Below are 19,263 nucleotides of genomic sequence, written 5' to 3' on the forward strand. Positions count from 1 at the left end.
CCTTGTTTTAGATGTTGCCTCCAGTGGTGGGGGCAAAAAGGATGGAGCAAGAGGATGAGGATCGCAGGCAACTGAGTGGGGCAGAGTAATCCTGTCAGCCAGGTTGTGCTACAGCAACTTGTCCCAATTTCATCAGCTGGGGCTTCTGAGGCAGTGGTTCCCAGCGGCAGTCTGCTTGACACTGCCGCGAGGGCCGGGAGCGGGTTGCAGAGCCTCGCTTCTGTGCTGGCCTTCGCTCAGGCAGAAGGGAAGGCTGGGGTTCGGCGGGCTCAGCTCGGGTACGCGTGCTGCGGAGACGCGTGGGTGCAGCCTGCAAACTGCTGCTGTATGTGCTTCTGAAGCAGAGAAGAGTGGAGTTCTTCTGAAAAGCACCTGGTATTTGGTAATCTTGTGCCCAGAAGCCTGTTCCCGTGGCTTTCCAGTAACTGAAAGCGTTCCCCCTGCCTTGCGGTCATGGGGTCCCCTGCGGGTATTCCTGATGTCTTCCTGCGCCACGGTGTGGTGCAGGCAGCTCACGGGACATAACGGAGGGGCAGCAAACACAAAACTCGGGGATGTTGACATTCTTGGTGGGCGCTTCCTTTACAGAAGACAAGTCCGAATGAAGCCCAGAAGGCCTGAGGACAGCAGAAGGCCATTCACAGGGGTGCTGCCGGGGGCTGTGCCTCGGCTGGATGAGGGGAAGTGCAGCACTTGGGGGGGGGGCGGGAATCGCATCTCGCTTATTCGAGCAAGCGCAGAGCTCGCAAACGTGCGTGCCTCGGGGCTTGCCATTTGTCCTGGAAGCGAGGGAAGGGTGCTCGGGCCGCGCCGCGCCGTGCCAGGCGGGGCCGTGAACGCCGCAGCGCCCGCTCCCCGCCCCGCTCCCCGCCCGCGGGGGGCCCCGGACCCGCCCCGCGGCGTCACCGCGTGGCCGTGCCCCGGCAACGGCGCGGGACGCGGCGGCAGCGCGAGGCCCCCGCCCGGCCGCGCTGCGCGGACCCCGAGCGCTGCCCCTGGGCGCCGCCGCCCGGCGCGGCCATGAGCGACCCGCGGCCGGGGTGAGTGGGGCGGCGGGCGCGGGGCCGGGGGGCTCGGCGGGGATCCCGGCGGCGGCGCGGCGGGGCCTGAGGCGCCGGCTGGAGGCGCGGAGCCGCCGGTCCCGTGCCGTCCCGCCCCGTCCCGTGCCGACCCTTCCCCTCGGCGCCCCGCGATGTTCCGGCTCCCCTCGGTTTTTCCGCGGTGAAGCGCGGCCGGGCTCGGCACGGGGGCGGCCCGGCGGGGCTGCTTTGCCGGGGGAGACGAGGAACCGGGTGAGAATCTGTTGCAGGAGTCACCGTGCAAATGTACTCGTTGCCCTGCTACCTCGGGCAGCGGGACAGCTTACCTGAAGGGTCTGAATTGGTAGGCGACTCTTTCTTAATGATTATGTGCATTTTCAGCTTTGTAAGAGCAACGACTTTAAGTGCTGCAAACGACCTGAAAGACCTAAAGGTATTTTCTTGCGCTCCAGTGTGGACAAAGCAGTGGTTTGGATGCTTGTGAGGAGTCTGGCTGCTGTGATGCATGCCTCGGACCGACCTCGGGCAGCCTGCGGAGGCGAGCTCTGTAATGCCGGGGCCTGAGTGGCCCCTGGCCCTGCGCCTTCCTCCTTGTCTGACCCAGCTCTGGAGGTTTCTGAATTTCCAGAGTTCCCCAAGTTGATGTGAGCTCCTCGATATTTGTGATTGAGGACCTCTGCAGATTTCCATATCCACGGCAGCATTTGAGACGTTCTGTTTCAGCGGACAATGTTCTGAATAAAGAAATCATAATGTAACTTGCTCAAGGCCATGCAACAGTTTATTGCACAACAGGAGTCTTTTAGTGGCCTTTTCCATGTCTAGTTGTGTTCAGGATTGGAACTTGTAGCATAATTTGATTATTTAAAATCCTTTGAAAAAGCTGGTATGTGTGAAAAACCCTTTTATAAAGAACCATATAGAATATATACAATTAATTAACAAAATACTTAGAATCTTATTATTGGAAGATTGTTTCACCCTAGTTACTGCAAATGGCACTTCTGCAGTCTGGAAGGCGTCTGTTCTTAATTCGACTCTTGGGAAACAACAGTGTTGTGGCTGATTGTGTTCTCTGCACAGCTATGTCAAGGAATACCTCCAGTCTGCATCTGACACCGAAAGCAGTGAAAGTTGCCCAGCCATGGCTTACAGAGAGCTTGCTGAAGTGGATGAAGCAAACCACTTCATCCAACACGTGGGTTTTCCCTATGCTCCTCACAGACTGGGTGTAAAGCAGTTTCTGTACAGAAAGCGTAAAGCTATGCCAGCCTAGTATAACTGCCAAATGAATCATAGGATCAAAAAATAATGCACAGTGGAGAAGACTGCATGAGGTTTGTAGTCCAGTCCCCTGTGCGCAGTGAGACCAAGCCAGGTCACTTTATACAGACTGATCCTGGAAACCTCAAGGATGGAAACTGCGCTCCCAGTGGGCGACCCCTCCACCCTGTGACTATCCTCACGAGGAAAAGCTTCTCCATCAGACCCTGCCTGCACCTCTCGTGTTTCTACCAGCATCTGTTGTCTCGTCCTCCCACTGTGCATGGCAGTGGGGGCCTGCCTGGCTCCCTCTTCTCTGTCAGCTCCCTGAGGGCCTGGCAAGGGGCTCCCCAGAACTGCCACTGCTCCAGGCTGCTCCCGCTCCCTCAGTCTCCCCTCCCATGGCAAGGGCTCTAGCTCCCAATGTCCCAGTGGCCTCCAAATGTCCAAAACCAGACACAGCAGTGTGTGTGGGGTCTGGTGAGGGCCAAGTAATGGTGACAGACCGTTCCCTCATTCTGCCGGCCATGCCCCTCCGCACAGCCAGGGTGCCGCTGGCTTCCCTCGCTGCTGGGGCCTGCAGCTGGCACCTCTTCGGCTCGTGCCCTCCTGACCCAGCAGGGCCTTTCCAGCAGAGCAGCTCACAGCCAGGCCGTGCGGAGGGGCATGGCCACCAGGACTTCTGTGTGCCTTCCGCTTCCTAAGGCTCCTGCACCAGGCTCAGGCTGAGCGTTGAGTGAGTCACTGCTTCCAGTGCAGCATAGCTGCTTTTGGGTACCAGCAGAACAAGTTCACTTTCGTTTGCTTGTTAGACCTACAGAGCTTGGTGACCATCCCCCTGTGGCAAAGCATTCATAAAATAAATGATAACATTCTCATTGAGTATCTGGGCAAAGAATCCTCAGGGCTTTGGCCATTAAGTAGGTCAGATCAGAAGGGTAGGGAAAGTTGTGTAAAGCTTTTGAAACAAAAACCCAGGCAGGTGTGACCTGTGTGTCCTTGTCTCAGTGGGAGACCAAATGACTGGGGCTGAAGTGGTCCTGCAAATATTTGAGCAGAGATACAGTGTGATTTGGAGCAACCACAACCTCTCCCTTACTTGGTTGAGTTACCACCTGAGTAAAACTGCACATGTGCTTAAGGGTTTTGTGGGTTCGAAATAAAGCGATTAATTATTGTTAGAATCCAAAGTCCCATTAAACTTTCAAGTCATCTGCTGATTTCAGTGAGTTTTTTGTTTTTTTTTTTTTCAGTAGTTGTGTTCTAGCATGGCTTCTCATAAAAGGAGCAGTAGTACTGGGCATTAATAAATGTAGAAACCCAAGCTGTGCCTGGGGGTAAAGCCCAAAGGCATTGCAGTTGTTGGGTCAGTCAGTGACCCAATTGCTCAGGTGCACGGTTTCCCTTCTTTGGAGAAGGGTTGTGATCTAAGGCCTAGTTGCAAGTGTTACAGCTTGTATCCTAACAGGGCAAGACCCTCCTTTTGTGGTGGCTAAGAGGAAGAGGAGAGGCCCAAAGAGAGAGGAACGCAAACACATCATGGTCAGTTTCTGCATTTCCTTCGCTTAGCTTGAACTTGGAGTCACCAAACAAAATCAGCATTTATGCTGCAGAGTGTAACAAAGGCGGCAGTCTGTTTCCTGAATGTCAGTGATGAAATTGTACCATCTTTTTATTGCACGTGTGACAATTAGGCCATTCCCAGCTAGGATTCACAAAGTCCTGGCTTCCAGAATTTAATCCTGAATTCCAGTTCTGCAGAAAAAAACACTTTGGCAAATCTGATCTTAATGAACTTTAAAGACCGTGACAGTCTTTTCTGGGAAGAAGGCTGTAGTTCATGGTGGCTGAATAATTTCCTTATGGAGGGAATGGCAGATAGCGGTTGGAAGGCCTTGTGAGAGCTGTCTTGTCTCCCAAACAGATTGTGCTGTTGCAGGTGCCCCTGCCTTGTGCGATATTGAAGTTGCTGTTTGTGGTTGACAGCTTGTGCATTGGCGTTACAGTTAGATTTGTTCTGCCCGAAAGCCAAACAAGCTTTTCTTGTTTATGTATCCAGCAGAAACAGCGCAAGATTCAGTGGTTTGTTAAAGGTTAGGAATGCCCCTCGGTCAGGGCTGGGACTGTCGTTTGACTGGAGCAATAAGCTGCAGTTGTAGCGTACGGCACAGGAGCTGTAATTCCCTGTGCCTCTACTAATCAATAACTAAAGTTTGATGCCCTCCTAGATTATTTATTTGGTGAGCAGTCACTGACTTCATTGCACTGTAAATTATTAACCTTGAACATTTGCTTTGTAAAACTAATGTAAGAGGCCTGCTGTGACTTTGTCGTGACGTCCCTTCAAATCACTGAGAGTGTCGTCAAAACCATTGTGATACACAGCACTGGCTCTGAATACAGTGCAAGGCGCACTGTGAGCTGATAAAAAAATAGATACTGTTAATAAAATAACGGTGGCAATGATAATGCAGTGAAACTCCTGTAGAATATAGAGTTCCAAATGGGCAGTTCCTTGATTTACTGAAGTCCTAGTCATCAGCTGGAGTGCGTTTTATGTTTTGTGTGGTCTGTCACACATGGCTGGACTCCCTGTGCTGCGAAGGGAGTTCTCTGCGCATTTTGGACTGATGCGTATTGTACTTTAGCCCCAAATTACATTTTTAAAAAGGCAAAATAAACTGTGGCTCTTCCAGTTTCTGTGGCACCATTCTGCCAGTTAATCTGGGTATTTGTAGTTGCCTTTATTAATTTATTACTTCTATTATTGGGGAAAAAAGAGGAGTTGGCTCCAGTGACAGCAATTAATTTTCCTGAATGGGCTGTGAAGGTGTCACCCTGGAAATGTAAGCGATACCGAAGTGTGAGAGGCAAGCAGCGGAAATGCTGCTTGTCTCAGAGGCCGAAGGCGAAGCTGCTGCAGTGCAGAGCCCTGGGGGGGGATGAGCCTGCTGCCCCGTGCTGGTGGCTGGCACGGGGGTGCTCTGCTTCCCTCTGGCCTGGGCTTCCTGAGGCCATTAGGTACCCACGCAGAGCATGTGCCCCACACGTCATGACTTCTGGTAGAGTGTGCGCCCTGGGTGAGGAAGTGACCTGGCTTAGTTTCCCACCTTTTTGGGGGTCCGGAAAGTCTTTGTGCGCAGATGACTTTGGGGATGGGAATCGTAGCTGGCCTCACCTGATGGGAGAGCTCCTTGGCAGCTCTTCCCCGCCTTGGCAGATCCATGTTAACTGAGCTTCAGAGGTCTGCTCTTTTTCAGTAGAACTGGCTGGTTAATAAAAGCTGTGTGTAAATTGGAACAGTTTTCCTTTTTGCTAGTTCTCCTGGTAACCAATGACAGGTGTGCGGGAATGCCACAAAGCTGGGCCGGGGAGGGTCAGACTGGGCATTAGGAAAAATTGCTTTATTGTGAGGGTGGTCAAACACTGGGACAAGGCTTCCTAGAGCGGCAGTTGATGCCCCTTGCTAGTCAGTGTTCAAAAGGCATTTGGGCAGTGCCCTGAATAATGTGCTTTAACTTTTGGTGAGCTGTGAAGGGGTCAGCAGTAGGACTTGATGATCATGGAAGTTCCCTTCCAACTGCCCTTCCCTTCCCTTCCCTTCCCTTCCCTTCCCTTCCCTTCCCTTCCCTTCCCTTCCCTTCCCTTCCCTTCCCTTCCCTTCCCTTCCCTTCCCTTCCCTTCCCTTCCCTTCCCTTCCCTTCCCTTCCCTTCCCTGCCCTTCCCTGCCCTTCCCTGCCCTTCCCTGCCCTTCCCTGCCCTTCCCTGCCCTTCCCTGCCCTTCCCTGCCCTTCCCTTCCCTGCCCTTCCCTTCCCTTCCCTGCCCTTCCCTGCCCTTCCCTGCCCTTCCCTGCCCTTCCCTGCCCTTCCAACTGCCCTTCCAACTGCCCTTCCAACTGCCCTTCCAACTGCCCTTCCCTTCCCTTCCCTTCCCTTCCCTTCCCTTCCCTTCCCTTCCCTTCCCTTCCCTTCCCTTCCCTTCCCTTCCCTTCCCTTCCCTTCCCTTCCCTTCCCTTCCCTTCCCTTCCCTTCCCTTCCCTTCCCTTCCCTTCCCTTCCCTTCCCTTCCCTTCCCTTCCCTTCCCTTCCCTTGTCCCATGCTGTAAAATTCTAGTCAGGTGAGAAGCAAAATGTTTTTTGACTATTGACTTTTTGCTTTAGAAATTAAGACTGTAATAAATCTCTAGTGTAACGTAAAGTGTATTCTGGCCTCTGATTGTAAGCAAGATAAAGGACATTTATGAAAAAAGTGGACTTAATTGAAAAGTTCTCATTAAAATACAATGCTACTGTTTCTCAGTGACTGTAGTAAAAGTTCTATGCCTGAAATGTCACTGTTGAAAAATTTAAGATTTCTTAACTGGAATCAGTCTTGATTGGACATGAATTTGGGGAACTCAGCTCAAATTTAGATGCAAGTGAGGGAGGATTTTGAACAAATTGATTAAAAAAAAATCAGGAACAAACTGTGTATATCCAAGAATTCTGAAGAGCCTTAAATATGAAATTACTGAATGAATGATGATATGTAGTCATTGGCAGTGATACCAAAGAAACAAGTGAGATACTAATTTTGAGAAGAGCTTCAAAACTAGTTCCAGAAACTACAGGTCAGTCAGTCTAGGTTCTGTGCCAGAAAAAATGCCTGCAATTGTAATAAAAAACCAGATTTTTTAAATAAGAGAATAAACAAGATGGACAGGGAAAAATGACTCCCACCAATATCCAGAAAAATGACTTTTTGGGCTTACTAAGATATAACAGTAACAAGCATTTTGCGTAATACTGTTTAAGACTGATGCTTTTTCTTTGCTGTATGTTTTCCTAACAAGCATTTTTATCAGTTCTGCACTTTCATCTGTTATAGAGGATTTAGAGGTGACATTTGTGTATAACTTCAATATTTAAATCTGAAGGAGATAAGTTCTCTGACAGGAACTTCTATTATCTATTTTTTTGTTGTTAATATGTGCAGGATCAGAGGAATAAATGAAACCAACAATCTGCTTTGCTGAGGAGCTTGTTTCTGACTGATATCAAGTTAGATAGCTTTAGTATTATATCTCAGATAACTTGCTCAGAAGTTAAAGGCTGCTGCCTTGTTCTGCGAAGCTAATAATGAGCCCAGATCTGTGTTGTAGCAGCTCTGTTACCGTATCTTTCTGAATCATCTTCCTGTGTGTTCTACCTTTGTAATTTGTAGGCAGCATTCTGAATTTTTATGGTTTGTGAGTCTGCAGAGACTGAAAGGAAATAGCTCTTGGGATGTGGCCCCTTGACCACACTGCACACGCCTGTGCTCTGGTTATCTGTTGGCACAAGGGAACACCAGCTGCGGCTGAAGCTTGGGCTTGAAGATACGCTGAAGATACGTGTGTGAATGAAGGGCACAGATCTCATTCAGAGGATAATGTCTTACCCTGGCAGCCCATAGACTGGAAAGTATGCCTGCCTTCCGTTCTCTGGAGCACTGCACAAGTCTGAGCCTTTGATGCCGATGGGATACTCCGGAAGGATTTTGACCAAGCCAAGGCGTAGTGCTAATATGACCCAATCCCACCTACGCCTGCCTGAAATCTTCTGGAGGAAGGTGAACTGGGCATGTGAAGTAAGCAGGAAAACTGTCAGAAGATGTCCTTCCAAGTGAGCATAGGCTTGCAGGGCCAGCCCCTGCTTTCTGCGCTTGGTTTGAAGCTGAATGCGGGTCAGTGCCTGGGGTGCTGTGCATGGCTCCTCCCGCGGGCACCCTGTTTTCTCGGCCAGGAGGCATTCGTTCATCTGGGCGGGGAGTTCAGGCTTCTGTTGGCCGTGTGGCTCTGCCAAAGCCCGCTGGATTCAGTTGCATTCTTTCTAACGCTTCCATGGCTTTTGGTTCAGGCCCAAAACATTTTCTTATTTCTCCCAATACTCTGTTGAACTTTGAATTTAATTCACCTGTTCATAATTTAAATGAGAAAATAAGTATAAAAAGATGTCTGTGAAACTGCATTTGCTACATCTGTGTGGTCAGAGGGGAGCTGCATTTTAACTAATTCCATGGTCCATGAAATATTAGATGGAAGGAATCAAATGGAATGGAAAGGAATTGAATTGAGTTTCTCCTCTGCCTCCATATGCAATTGCTAGGCGATAAGTAAACACTTAGGTGCAACCGATGTAATCTTGCAGTTTCAAATGCAAATACAAACAATGGATGAAGAAAGTAATGCAGAACAGTTGCTATAGTACCAGTGTTTAATCAATATGCATAACAGGGTAAACTAAATTGCTAGTTTAAAGTTCAATTTATTGTTGGTAGGCTACCTGTGAGATTACTGTGAAAACCCAGATAAAATTCCAGTAAATTCATCATCTCTCTCTCTTCTTCTTTTTTTTTTTTTTTTTTTAAATTCTTTCTTTCCTTGAACATACTTCTGTGCATGGTAACTCAGCCTAGCAATAGACGTTTATCTTGAATGATCCCATTGAAAGATATATAATAGAGGTATAGTGACATTTAAATTTAAAGCCAAAGGGAAGAAGAGCTCTCTTATTGTGTAGTTAAAACATACTCTGCCTACACAGATGAAAGGTCACTATGAATGTATTATGCAATATGTATCTGATTGTATACATTTTACAGAGTGAATGGATATAGAACATTAAAAAATTAAGCCTAATTAAGCCTACTGTCACACTGTTATTTGTCCTGCTTTGCAGGGGCTGAAATAAGGTAAAGTTATGCTAAGAACTATATAAAAATAGGTTATGGATGCTTCAGTTTTGTGTTCAACCCTCCTGTCTTAGGTACAATTTTTGGAAGCACTGACCTTTGGTAGCTGCAATGATTGAGCTCTGTTCGCTTTCCAGAGATGTGTGGCATATCTTGGGTACAGCAAGGGAGGGCTTTGGTCTACGTTGTCTGGTTATCCATGTTTATTGGTTTTACAGTTTTTCACCAATAAATAGAAGAGAGATGCAGTTTGTTCACTTCAAATTGTTACATGTATGCATTAAAGAGAATCTTCAGTATATGGAACTGGGAGCTGGAAAAAGCTAGAGAGGTTCTTGCATTTAATTTCAGTCCCTTTTTATATTGCTCTGGATACAGAAGAAGACGTGTACCTTAAATCTGAGATCATTAAATAGGAAAAGATTAGCAGAAAGAAGTCTAGTACAAGCAGTCTGTCCACTAAAACAGCATAGACCCAGAAGTCTGTTAGACTGAGTGACATTTGAGAGCTATTGCAGGACAAGGTGACCAGTCTCTTTAATATCTGGAGAGCACTTTATGGCAAAATAGATCTGTGTCTTTAGCTTTGACCTGCATAAGTTAATACTGAACTGGATGGTGGGTTTTTCAGTGTCTGTGAATTCTGAACTAGGTGAGGCTGGATTCTTGAAAGAGAGGCACTGTCCTTCACCTCTCAGCCATCTTCTGATGTCCCAGTTTTGTTGAGTACCCTTTTTCATCCTTTCAGCAGCCTCTGCAAAAAGGTGGTAAATGGATAGCAGCTCGGTGAGTGTATCAGGGCTGTCATTCATGCAGACAGAAAGGTGTAAGAGATGACTGTGCTTGCTGGCCTTCTATACAAACTCTTTGGTTTCCTGCAGAGTAGTTTTTTGTTTGTTTGTTTGTTTGTTTTTTAAATTTAACTTGAGCAAATCAGTCCCATAGAGTAGACCCGATGATTTTTGGTAAAATGAAGTAGTTTTATTTAGAGGGAAAAAAAAAGTTTTCTCATCAATGCTAGCTGCACTTTCAGACAAACTCCTACGATATGGTAACAGCCAGAAAAAAAGTGTACTAGAGTAACATGTGCTTTGTAGCCTGTAAGTATCACAAAAGTCATGACTCTTGCCCTGTACAGGCTTTGTGCAATTGAATTTACAAATATATTTGTGGGACAAGCATTCTTGGATGTTTGTTTAAATAGTCTAGAGTAACTGTTGTGTTTGAAAGAATGGTCCCTGAAGTAGACGGGATGGTTCCTAATCTTGCTGTCATGGGTGGGTTTTCTTGTGTGGCTTGTGAGTTCTGTTGGTGTAAGAGCGAAATGGAGGAAATTGACTTTTCTATTCATTAACAAATTAGTGGTTGGCCAGGCAACGTTTTATCAGACACGTAGCTGAATCCCAACTGAGAAAATGATTCAAAGGAGGGTGAAGGTTTAAGCTTATGTTTTTATACCCAGAATTGAAACCAGTTAGTTTTCTGTGTAGGTGTTCCAACTGATGAATTTGATACGCTATCCCTGTGATGGTGGGAACAATAAAGAACAGGAAGGCAACATGAAAACAGGTAGAAACATGGCTTTGGCTGAAAACACAAATGAGTGGTCTTAATCAGAGTGAAGATTTACACCCAATATAATAATGTGTATACTGACTTTCAGACTAGTGAAAATATTACCGAAAGTGTCATGTCTTAAAAGTATGTGTTAAAAGTTTCTGCTAACATAAGTAGACTGAAAAAAAATTTTTTTGTACTGCTAATTGCATTTTTGTAATTCATACCAGATATTAATGGCTGAGAGCTGGCATTGAGGACTGATATGCTCAAGCATATTACATCAGACTTCATCTGCACAAAGGAATTGGACTAGAAGGCCTCTGGAGGTGCCTCCCAACCCAATTCCAGTAACTTGAAATAACCAAGTTATTCTGCAGCGCTTTGCAAAACTGGCAAAAACTGGCTGCCCTTTCTGGCACCATTTAGCAGGCGATGGAAGGAAGGGGAGCACAGAGCACGTGCTGGGGCAGTGGAAGGAGTGCAATGGCGCAGGACTTTGGGGAACTCTCTCTCCTGGTGGTTAGCAATAGCTTGTGAAGCTCCAGCAGGGCCTGCTGCAGAAGCATGTGCTGGGATCTGTCTGCTGGACTCAGCCAGGAATCCAGCTTCAAATTCTGTATGGCATGAGACTGACCTGCCACAGGTCAGAGGTTATTATTTGGGGCAGCTCTTGTGGGAGTTCTTGGAAGAGGCCTTCAGGTGTGGGCTCTGCTGGAACCCGTGCCTTGGTACTGGTACACTGTTCAGCTCTGAGCGGCTGTACGCTGTGTAGAAGTCACTTGTTTCTGATATGAATCTTCATGGGGCAACAAGATATTACTTTTACAAAATCTGATGGGCATTTATATGAAAAAATACTGGACGTGAATCATCGAGACAGCATTTTGTGCAGCAAACTATTGGGTAATTTTTTATAACTTAAGCAAAAAGCTGTAGCAAGTAGGCTGTCAGGAGGCTTTTATGACATCTGCATTGATTTCATTTCAGATTTCTTGCAACCTACAATAGCCTTACAGACAAACACCTGGCTGGGTATTTCAGCAATACCAGGATAAGACGACATCTTCAGAGATCAGGACTGGTGAGATTGAAAAGTTTCCTTTTCTGAGGGAAAAAAAAAAAGAAAAGAATTTTGTGCTTATTTTAATATTGAAAAGTCAAAACACTGATGGTTCTGTCATTTATTTGTTAGAGGTACATGTTGTTGTTGGTAAGAATTTGGCCAGCTAGCCAAACACGTGAAACGATGCTGTGCCAGGTCAAAACCATATGATCACATTCTGACTCAGGGCAGGTTTGTTCAGTCCAGACATTTCTCACTGTGTTATTTCCCAGTGTTGGTTGGCAAGATATCAGAGGGCTGTGGATGGGGCTGTAGTGCGTATGGCTGAAATCAGAACAGCAGAAAGACAGGTAATTCCGAGCTCAGTGCTTAGCTCCATGTGCTGAGTGGTTTTAAAGACAGTAGTACAGATGAGGAAATACTGCTGCTGGTATTGAGCACGTTTCGGGACGTCCAGGTCCAAGGGCCACCTGGGCTATGGAGATGCTGGCACATGGGTGGGTGGTGGGTGGTGGTTCCACAGGGGCATGGCTGCTGCATGGCCTGCTGTGCTCCTTGCTGCCAGCGTAACACTGGAAGGAAAAGTTTCAGCCTCCTGTCCCCTGTTGTCAGACCACAGCCAGCAGCTGCCTCTGGCACCCTGACAACATAGCAGCTGTAGGAAGAGGTGATTAAATGTACCAGCAGGGAAGCTGCAGAGACTTTGGCAGAGAAGTTATGTGTTTGGTGCTGCCTTGGGCTGTGGGTTCCCCTTCAGTTTCCACCACCCAGTCCCTGACAGGATTGATGGGGATCCGTAGTTAGACGGTGGGAGAACCTCATGCCAAGGAGCACAGACTTGGGGAAGTGTAAAAAGTGTTCTGCTTGCACCTACAGCCTCCCCAGATATCACTATTTCCTTGCCCTTGTTAGCGTAGTAGTGTAATGATATTGACAGGCTGAAAGATGTAAGCGGTGTTGCCTGTAGTTAGTGCGGACAAACAAGGCACTCATTTTCTGTTTCTCTTCATGTGATGAATGAGACGGTTCTTTCCAATTCACAACTCCTCTGTATTAAACAAAGAGATTATTGGACACAGCCGCTTACTTACAGTGGTAGGAAGAGATCACAGGAATAGATGACATGGTGCAGTGTATGTGTAGGATCAAACATTTCAGCTTGGAAAAAACATCGTGTTTTCTTGTGAAAGAGAGAGGACTGGCACTTAAGCACTCCTAGGTGTGACTCTGTTTAGCAGAGGCAGATGCAACCCTTACACTGTAGGAAGGCAAGTATTTAATTTCCCTCCACTGAGTTAGGTGACAGCATGCGAAGAGTAAGATTGAGCCTCAGCTTTTAGGAAATGTGACTGCTTCTCTCCTGATCTCTTCATTTGGCTGACAGGGTCCATGGGGTGAGAGAAACTACAGTTCTGTGCTGGGGAAGTGAGTCCCAGCACCATGGCAGAAGCAGAGATGATGGCTAGTGGATGAGAAAGTAATCCTCCTGTGAAATTGTGCTCTGTGTAGAAATATATTTTATTCTGTCTTCTCCTCTTCTTCTTAGTTACATATTATTTGTTTATGGCAGATCTCAAGGAGTGGAAGAATAATACCTGAGAAAGAATACCGGCTAAATGCTATGAGGAGGGATCACCAGAGATATGTACAGGAGTGCCTGGCTCGGGCCATATTTCGTAAGGTCCTTGACATGGAGGTATGCATTTACTAGGAATGGATAAGCCTTTTCAGATGCTTCCCTGCTGACAGCTAGTGGCTGTTATCTAGGACAATTTTTATGCTTGATGTAGCCTGTGTGAAGTCTCCACTGGCCTCTAGTTGTTACCATAGAGTCATAGAATAGTTTGGGTTGGAAGGCACCTTAAAGATCATCTAATTCTAACCCCCCTGCCATGGACAGGGATACCATACACTGCCATACACTGCCCAGCCTTGGGAGCACTTATCATAGTGGCTCACTTACTGCACTTTGGTGGTCACCTTATAAATGAGGCAACAGGCTGAAGAAAGCATGTAGGGAAAGTTTGTTGGGAAACAGTAGCACAAGTTGCATGCATGGGAGAAATTAGAACCAGTAATTCTGCTGAGAGCTGATCTCTCTGGAGTTCGTTCCATCAGATGATAAATCTGTGATACATTCTATGGGATGACAGCTTTAGTAGTTAGTATACCTGAATCCACCTATTTCTTTTAGTACATGAGGGTAAAACTATTTAAAATTAATAGATTATAAGATGATATTCACAGGGCTAGTTTGTTTGAAAACTTTTCCAGTCAAACTAATTAAAAAATTGTTGCATATCTTATCTGAGAACTAAATTTGTGCACATTCCTGCTGTGTATCAAGGATGGAGTTAATCACTACAGCTTTACAAATGCTCAGTTGGTCCCTTGCCAATGTTAAGATACACAGGTATAATGCAAGTGGATTGAGTCAATAGCAGCTTTATAGTAGGGTTCAACGAGGGTAATGACCAGGGAACAGGCAAGTGATAAACAGAACAGAAACAAGTGTTCTTGTATTCATTGATATCTCGTTATGTCTCTTAATGAGATTCCTCTTTCTCTTACATCAATAGCGTCATCATCAGCTGGAAATAAAAAGGAAACTTGAAAGTTCTGTGAGGAAGGAGAGGGTTCTGCAGAAGAACAAGGTAAGGCTTGAGTGCTACTGAGTACTGGTAGGACATGGCAATTTGGCTTTGTTAAATAACAGCCAGAATGAGTTAGACCAGAGATTTAGTGAGCCAAGTGACCTGTCTCTGATGTTTATGGGACAAGTACAAGAAACAGGCAAGCAGAAGATGATCCTGCCCCAGGTTACATCTCCTTCTTCTATCCAGCAATTCAGGAACTTCCGTGCATATTTCTGAGTCCTTCTGAATCTAATTCTGCAGTGTTCTTGGTTGTGGAATTTAATTAAGAGTTGTATGAAAATAGTATGTCCTTGCATTTCTGCACAATAATTCATTTATCTGCTTTCTGATAACTCTGTTTGATGCTCCATTGTTCTCAGTATGTAAAAGTTAATAACTGTTCCCCTTTTCCAAGGCATTGATGGTTTTACATACCTTTCTCATATTCCTTCTCAGTCTTCCAAGCTGAAGAGCCTCAGTCATTGAATCTTTCATACATGAGCCATTCCAGGCTTCTCATTACTGTCACCATTTTTTTTAACCTTTTCTGGTTCTATTGTTTCTGGTTTGAAATGGCAAACCAGATGAATAATTTAATATAAGTGTTGCGGTTCTTCTCCTAGTAATTCTAGCCACTATCTGCATTTGATTGTTGCTGAGCACTGAGATCATGCTATCAGTTGTTTGCCTATCCACGTGATATTTACTAGAAACAGTGCGTAAGTGATGAAGAGAGGTTTCAGAAGTCTTTACTTTGGTGTGATGTGAGTAAAGCTTGTTTCTGTGGTTTCAGAGCCATGAAATCCCACAGAAGCCAATGGTTGTTCTCCCCATGAAGTCATCTGAATGTTTATGGGAAAATTTTTTCTCATTTTGGCTAAAATATCCTCAATGTGTTATTTCTTTATTAGGAGCCTGCATACATTAAGAAGAATGTATTGAGAAGCTGGCTGCTTCTTTGAGCAGTTGAAAAACAATGTCAAGTCTTTTAGAATTTAAATAATACATTTATGAGCAATTCATCAAGAAAAAAAAAGAGATGTACTTGAAAAACACTAACTCTGGTAATTGCAAAGACATCATTTACTGACGGAACTTCTGCTGCTAGAAGATGGAAGCAGCATAGTTGTTGTGGGGAAGGAGTGTGACTAAGGCATTCTATTAAGGGACTCTGCACTTGGATAATATTGGTACATAAACCAAAACTGCTTCTTTCAGTGAGAGATGTAAGGGAGATGCCTGTGGATATGTGATCTGTTTCTCTGCTGTGATGCCACATTGGTACTCAAGAACCTGGCAGGAATTTGCAGTGTAATTTATTCTTTTCTCACACATTCCGTGAGTGTCTGAGTAACTAATCTAAAAGGAAAGAAGAAAGACAGATAACTGAGAAAATGAGGATGAGAGACATAGCTCTCTATTTCCAGAGGTATAGTCAGTCCACTGGGGAGCTTTTGAGGAAAAAAAGGTAGGAAGGGGCAGCAGTCAGGGCAAGGAAATGGCAGAGGCAAGCAAATTTAAGAGAGACCTTCAACCAAACTAAGAATTGGGAGATGCACAGAAAAAAAAGGCAGATGAATTGAATTTGGGAGGATCAGCAGCTGGTGAGGGCTGCAGAGGAATGGATCAGAGAAGGGAACAAGTATTTTCCCTTATCCATCTCTCATTCTGTCCTCCTTCCCATGATTTCCTTCCTTCCTTAGCAGGTCATCCATTGGGTCTAGTCAAGCTAATTGTCGTAACTGTCCAGTGAAAGAGAGGCAGAAGGCAAGCTCAAACATGCTGTTTGATACCTAATTTTTAATACCTCGGATATGTTCATTTGCGTTCTTTTAGGTGGAACGATCCAGAAGATCAGTGGAAGGTGCTAGCCCTGTGCACTCCCCACATCCGCCACTTGGTCCCAGAAATCATTATGGACTCCACCCTTTAGTGGCTGGAGAACCAGCTAGTCATTCACAAATGGTGAGTTTCATCAAGTGCTTCTTATGCTATAATATTAGCACACATAACCAAAAGTGTGCACATATACCTATGACATCTGTGCTTAGCCTAGACCACTGATGGTCCCGATTGTTGCAGACTAGAGCCTCATTCTTCATCACTTGTATTTGGTTTCCTGTTTGCAGGATTGTGTCACTAAAGAGAAATTTAGGGAAGCCAATGTTGCAGGAGTGGCACATTAGAACACATAAAATTAATTTTGCTTTGAGATAAATCTGCTTTAATCTTTTCCTTTTATCTGCCATGTCACTCAAGGTTGGGTATGTATCAGTACAGTAAATATGGTCAATAAATACTGTGGCTGTAGGCAAGTTTACACATGTTGTAAAATCCTGAAAACAATGGAGGTCTTTTAGAAAAAGGAGTTGAAGGGATGAAATAAGATGATTAATTCCAGAAATCTTTGCTTTGAAGCTCTGACTCAGAAGCCTCTCTCTCTCTGTTAACATGTAGAGAAGGAATGTTAATATACTCTTGAAATACAGTGATTCCAAAGTCTAAGGTCAAAGGCCAAATATATAGTACAGTTCTAACTGGTTCTTCATTTCAATAATGATAACTTGTGCAGGCTGAAAAGAGACTGTCAATCCTGAATGACTTTCTTCTCTTCATCCCATACAGAGGGCACCTGGACTTGCAGATTATAGCGGTGAACATCCTTCTTATCAACACCGATCCAAGGAGACTTCTTTTTTTAAGATAGTGAGTTAATTTTAAACTTTTTTTTTGATGTTAAAATGTTAACTTGATATTCTGAAGGGTATAAAAGAGAAGGATGAAATAAATAAAAGTCAGAAAAATGATGAGTATTGAACAAAAATAGACATGATTTTATTATGAATTCTCTGTGTCCATGTGCTCAAGTCAGCAAAATAGAGCATATTGCTATGGTTTTTTATGAGTTCATTATATCTGTTTCAAAGTTAGACCGTGAATGGACAGTAACAAAGGCTAGATTTATGGCCAAGGGTTATTTTGGAAGTTCCAGTTTTTGGATGCTCAATTAGAGATCCCTAAAGGAATCTTGTTCTTCAGAAGCAGAAGGTACTAGAAAATAAATTTGCTGAAGGTACTTGAGCTCCTCTCATCACTTCTGATTATCTTGATCAGTGCTATATTTTTTTCTCTATGGTACTGCTCTGCACTAGAAACTATACACTGAGATTTTCTAGCTGTTTTCTTTTTCCTTTTCTAGACTTCCTGTCGACCACATACAGCTCCAGGAAATATGCAACACCCACTTCGACTCCAGCCACTTCACAGCTGTGCTGTAGTAGGGTCTGTTCCAAAGACTTCAAGCTCTAAACAAAAGTGCCATGCACTTGAAAATGATCAGCAGTTAGCTAGTGGGGTGAGGCCATATTTCATTCTGAAAATAATATATCTTAGTGACAGTTTCGTAATACTGCTAAATACTGTAGTTCCCAGAACTATATACTTAATGTAGATAACATGCCTGTCAAATGGTTAGCAGCTTTCACTAAACTCTCTTTCTTATCCTCCCCTTAATTTTCAAGACATTATCTTAATGGTTTAATGCGTGATCACAGCCAGGAAAAATGTGATGACTTCTCTTTCATAACGTAAGATCTGTTACGCAGAGAAAAAGGCAGGCACGCAGTTAACACTGATAACTCAGGAATATTTCCTCACAGTCTTATAAGTTTTCATTTTCATCTACAGTTGCAAAGTGGCAAAAACCTTTTCTTTTTTTGTACCATTCGTCCTAGTAAGCCCCACTAGTGGGGACAGAGAGCAAGAACTCTTTAGAGTAACAAAACAGTCTTCAAGTGTACACAGTTACTCCCAGGTGAGATTTGGATTTGTATTCTGTCCTAGAAAACTGTTATGTAACTGGCTTATGTTAGGAGTTCCTTGGGACTGGAAGATTTTGGAATGGGACTATGACCTGCTACCACTGACTGGCAGACACTGTATGAATAGCTCACCTCTGCTGTGCATTTGCTCTGGATTGTGATGGTCACAATCCTTTCTCCAAGAATTTTCTGGCTTTATTTAGTACTCTTATATATGTCTACTCTCAAATTACGTGTGATTTAAATGGTTTCTTTAATGCTTGCTACTGACAAAACAACTAAATTAGTTATAGATTATGAAGACAGGTCAAAGAGCTCAGTTCCAGTGCATGCAATGCTTGCAGAATATCGTGTCCTCCGTTTCAGGACCCCGGTGTTCTGTCTGCATTTCCTCCTGAAGGTGGACTAAACCTCCACTACAAATGGGAAAGAAGCATTGTGAACCACACCTCATATAATTGGTGCCAAAACATGCTACTATTGGAAGATTCCTTTGAAATTTGCTTGCCAGTGGAGAGAATACAGCAGTGCTGTGGGGTTGTGCGGAGTTCTATCTGCTTGTGATCAGGACTCTGCATGGTTACTAGTAGTACCTGGTTTACAATCCTGTGTATATCTATGCGTGACATTTTCAGCCAATCTGATCTTGGTTTCTCCATTTGTGCCTGTTGCTTTGCAAATTGGAAAAAAAGGAGTTTAGCACAGAAATGTTTTCACAGAACAAAATTGTGGAGGTATGCAATTCTAGAAGTATGTGTGTTTCGAAAAGTAAAGAATAGCAAAACCATGGTTAGTTCAATATGCTCAGTAGCTATTTTTGCATGACCTGTTTAACATGGTTAAATATTTTTTTTCAGGGGGAGAAGACTGAGTTAAGACTTATGAACTCAGTGGAATATGTGACTGGTAAATCCCCATATCGACTCCCTGTCATTAACAATTATGTGATACCAGTGCCACCTCCCCCTCTACAAAAAGGAGACAAGAGTGTAAAGGCAACAAGAAATGGGATGCCCAGAGGGAGACGACTTTGCCCGCCCACCACACCAAAAGGCTTAGAGCAACTTTTAACAAAGGTAAGTTGTCTCTTTCTACTTCTCTGTTTAAGTACAGGTATATTACCGTCCTCACTGATATATTCAGAACTTCAGGGGGATTTATGAAGCACG

At 44.7% G+C, this 19,263-nt stretch overlaps 1 protein-coding gene across 3 annotated transcripts in view; it reads left to right on the forward strand.

Moving 5' to 3' along the window:
- The first annotated feature begins 682 nt into the window (after window positions 1–682).
- The window catches only part of ERICH3 (glutamate rich 3), a 35,100-nt gene continuing 16,519 nt past the window's right edge, over window positions 683–19,263 (forward strand). For 2 of the 3 annotated variants that reach the window (XM_080602190.1, XM_080602191.1), the window contains exons 1-8: window positions 7,506–7,945; window positions 11,562–11,655; window positions 13,208–13,333; window positions 14,217–14,291; window positions 16,110–16,238; window positions 16,899–16,979; window positions 17,473–17,628; window positions 18,952–19,170. In XM_080602190.1, coding sequence (XP_080458316.1) covers window positions 7,794–7,945; window positions 11,562–11,655; window positions 13,208–13,333; window positions 14,217–14,291; window positions 16,110–16,238; window positions 16,899–16,979; window positions 17,473–17,628; window positions 18,952–19,170 — 1,032 coding nt within the window. In that variant the 5' untranslated portion in view covers window positions 7,506–7,793. Of the gene's footprint in view, window positions 1,041–7,505; window positions 7,946–11,561; window positions 11,656–13,207; window positions 13,334–14,216; window positions 14,292–16,109; window positions 16,239–16,898; window positions 16,980–17,472; window positions 17,629–18,951; window positions 19,171–19,263 lie in introns of those variants that run through there. The other variant, XM_080602192.1, reaches the window with a different exon arrangement.

The sequence above is a fragment of the Anser brachyrhynchus genome, assembly GCF_964034855.1.
Source record: "Anser brachyrhynchus genome assembly, chromosome: 8".
Lineage (NCBI taxonomy): Eukaryota > Metazoa > Chordata > Aves > Anseriformes > Anatidae > Anser > Anser brachyrhynchus.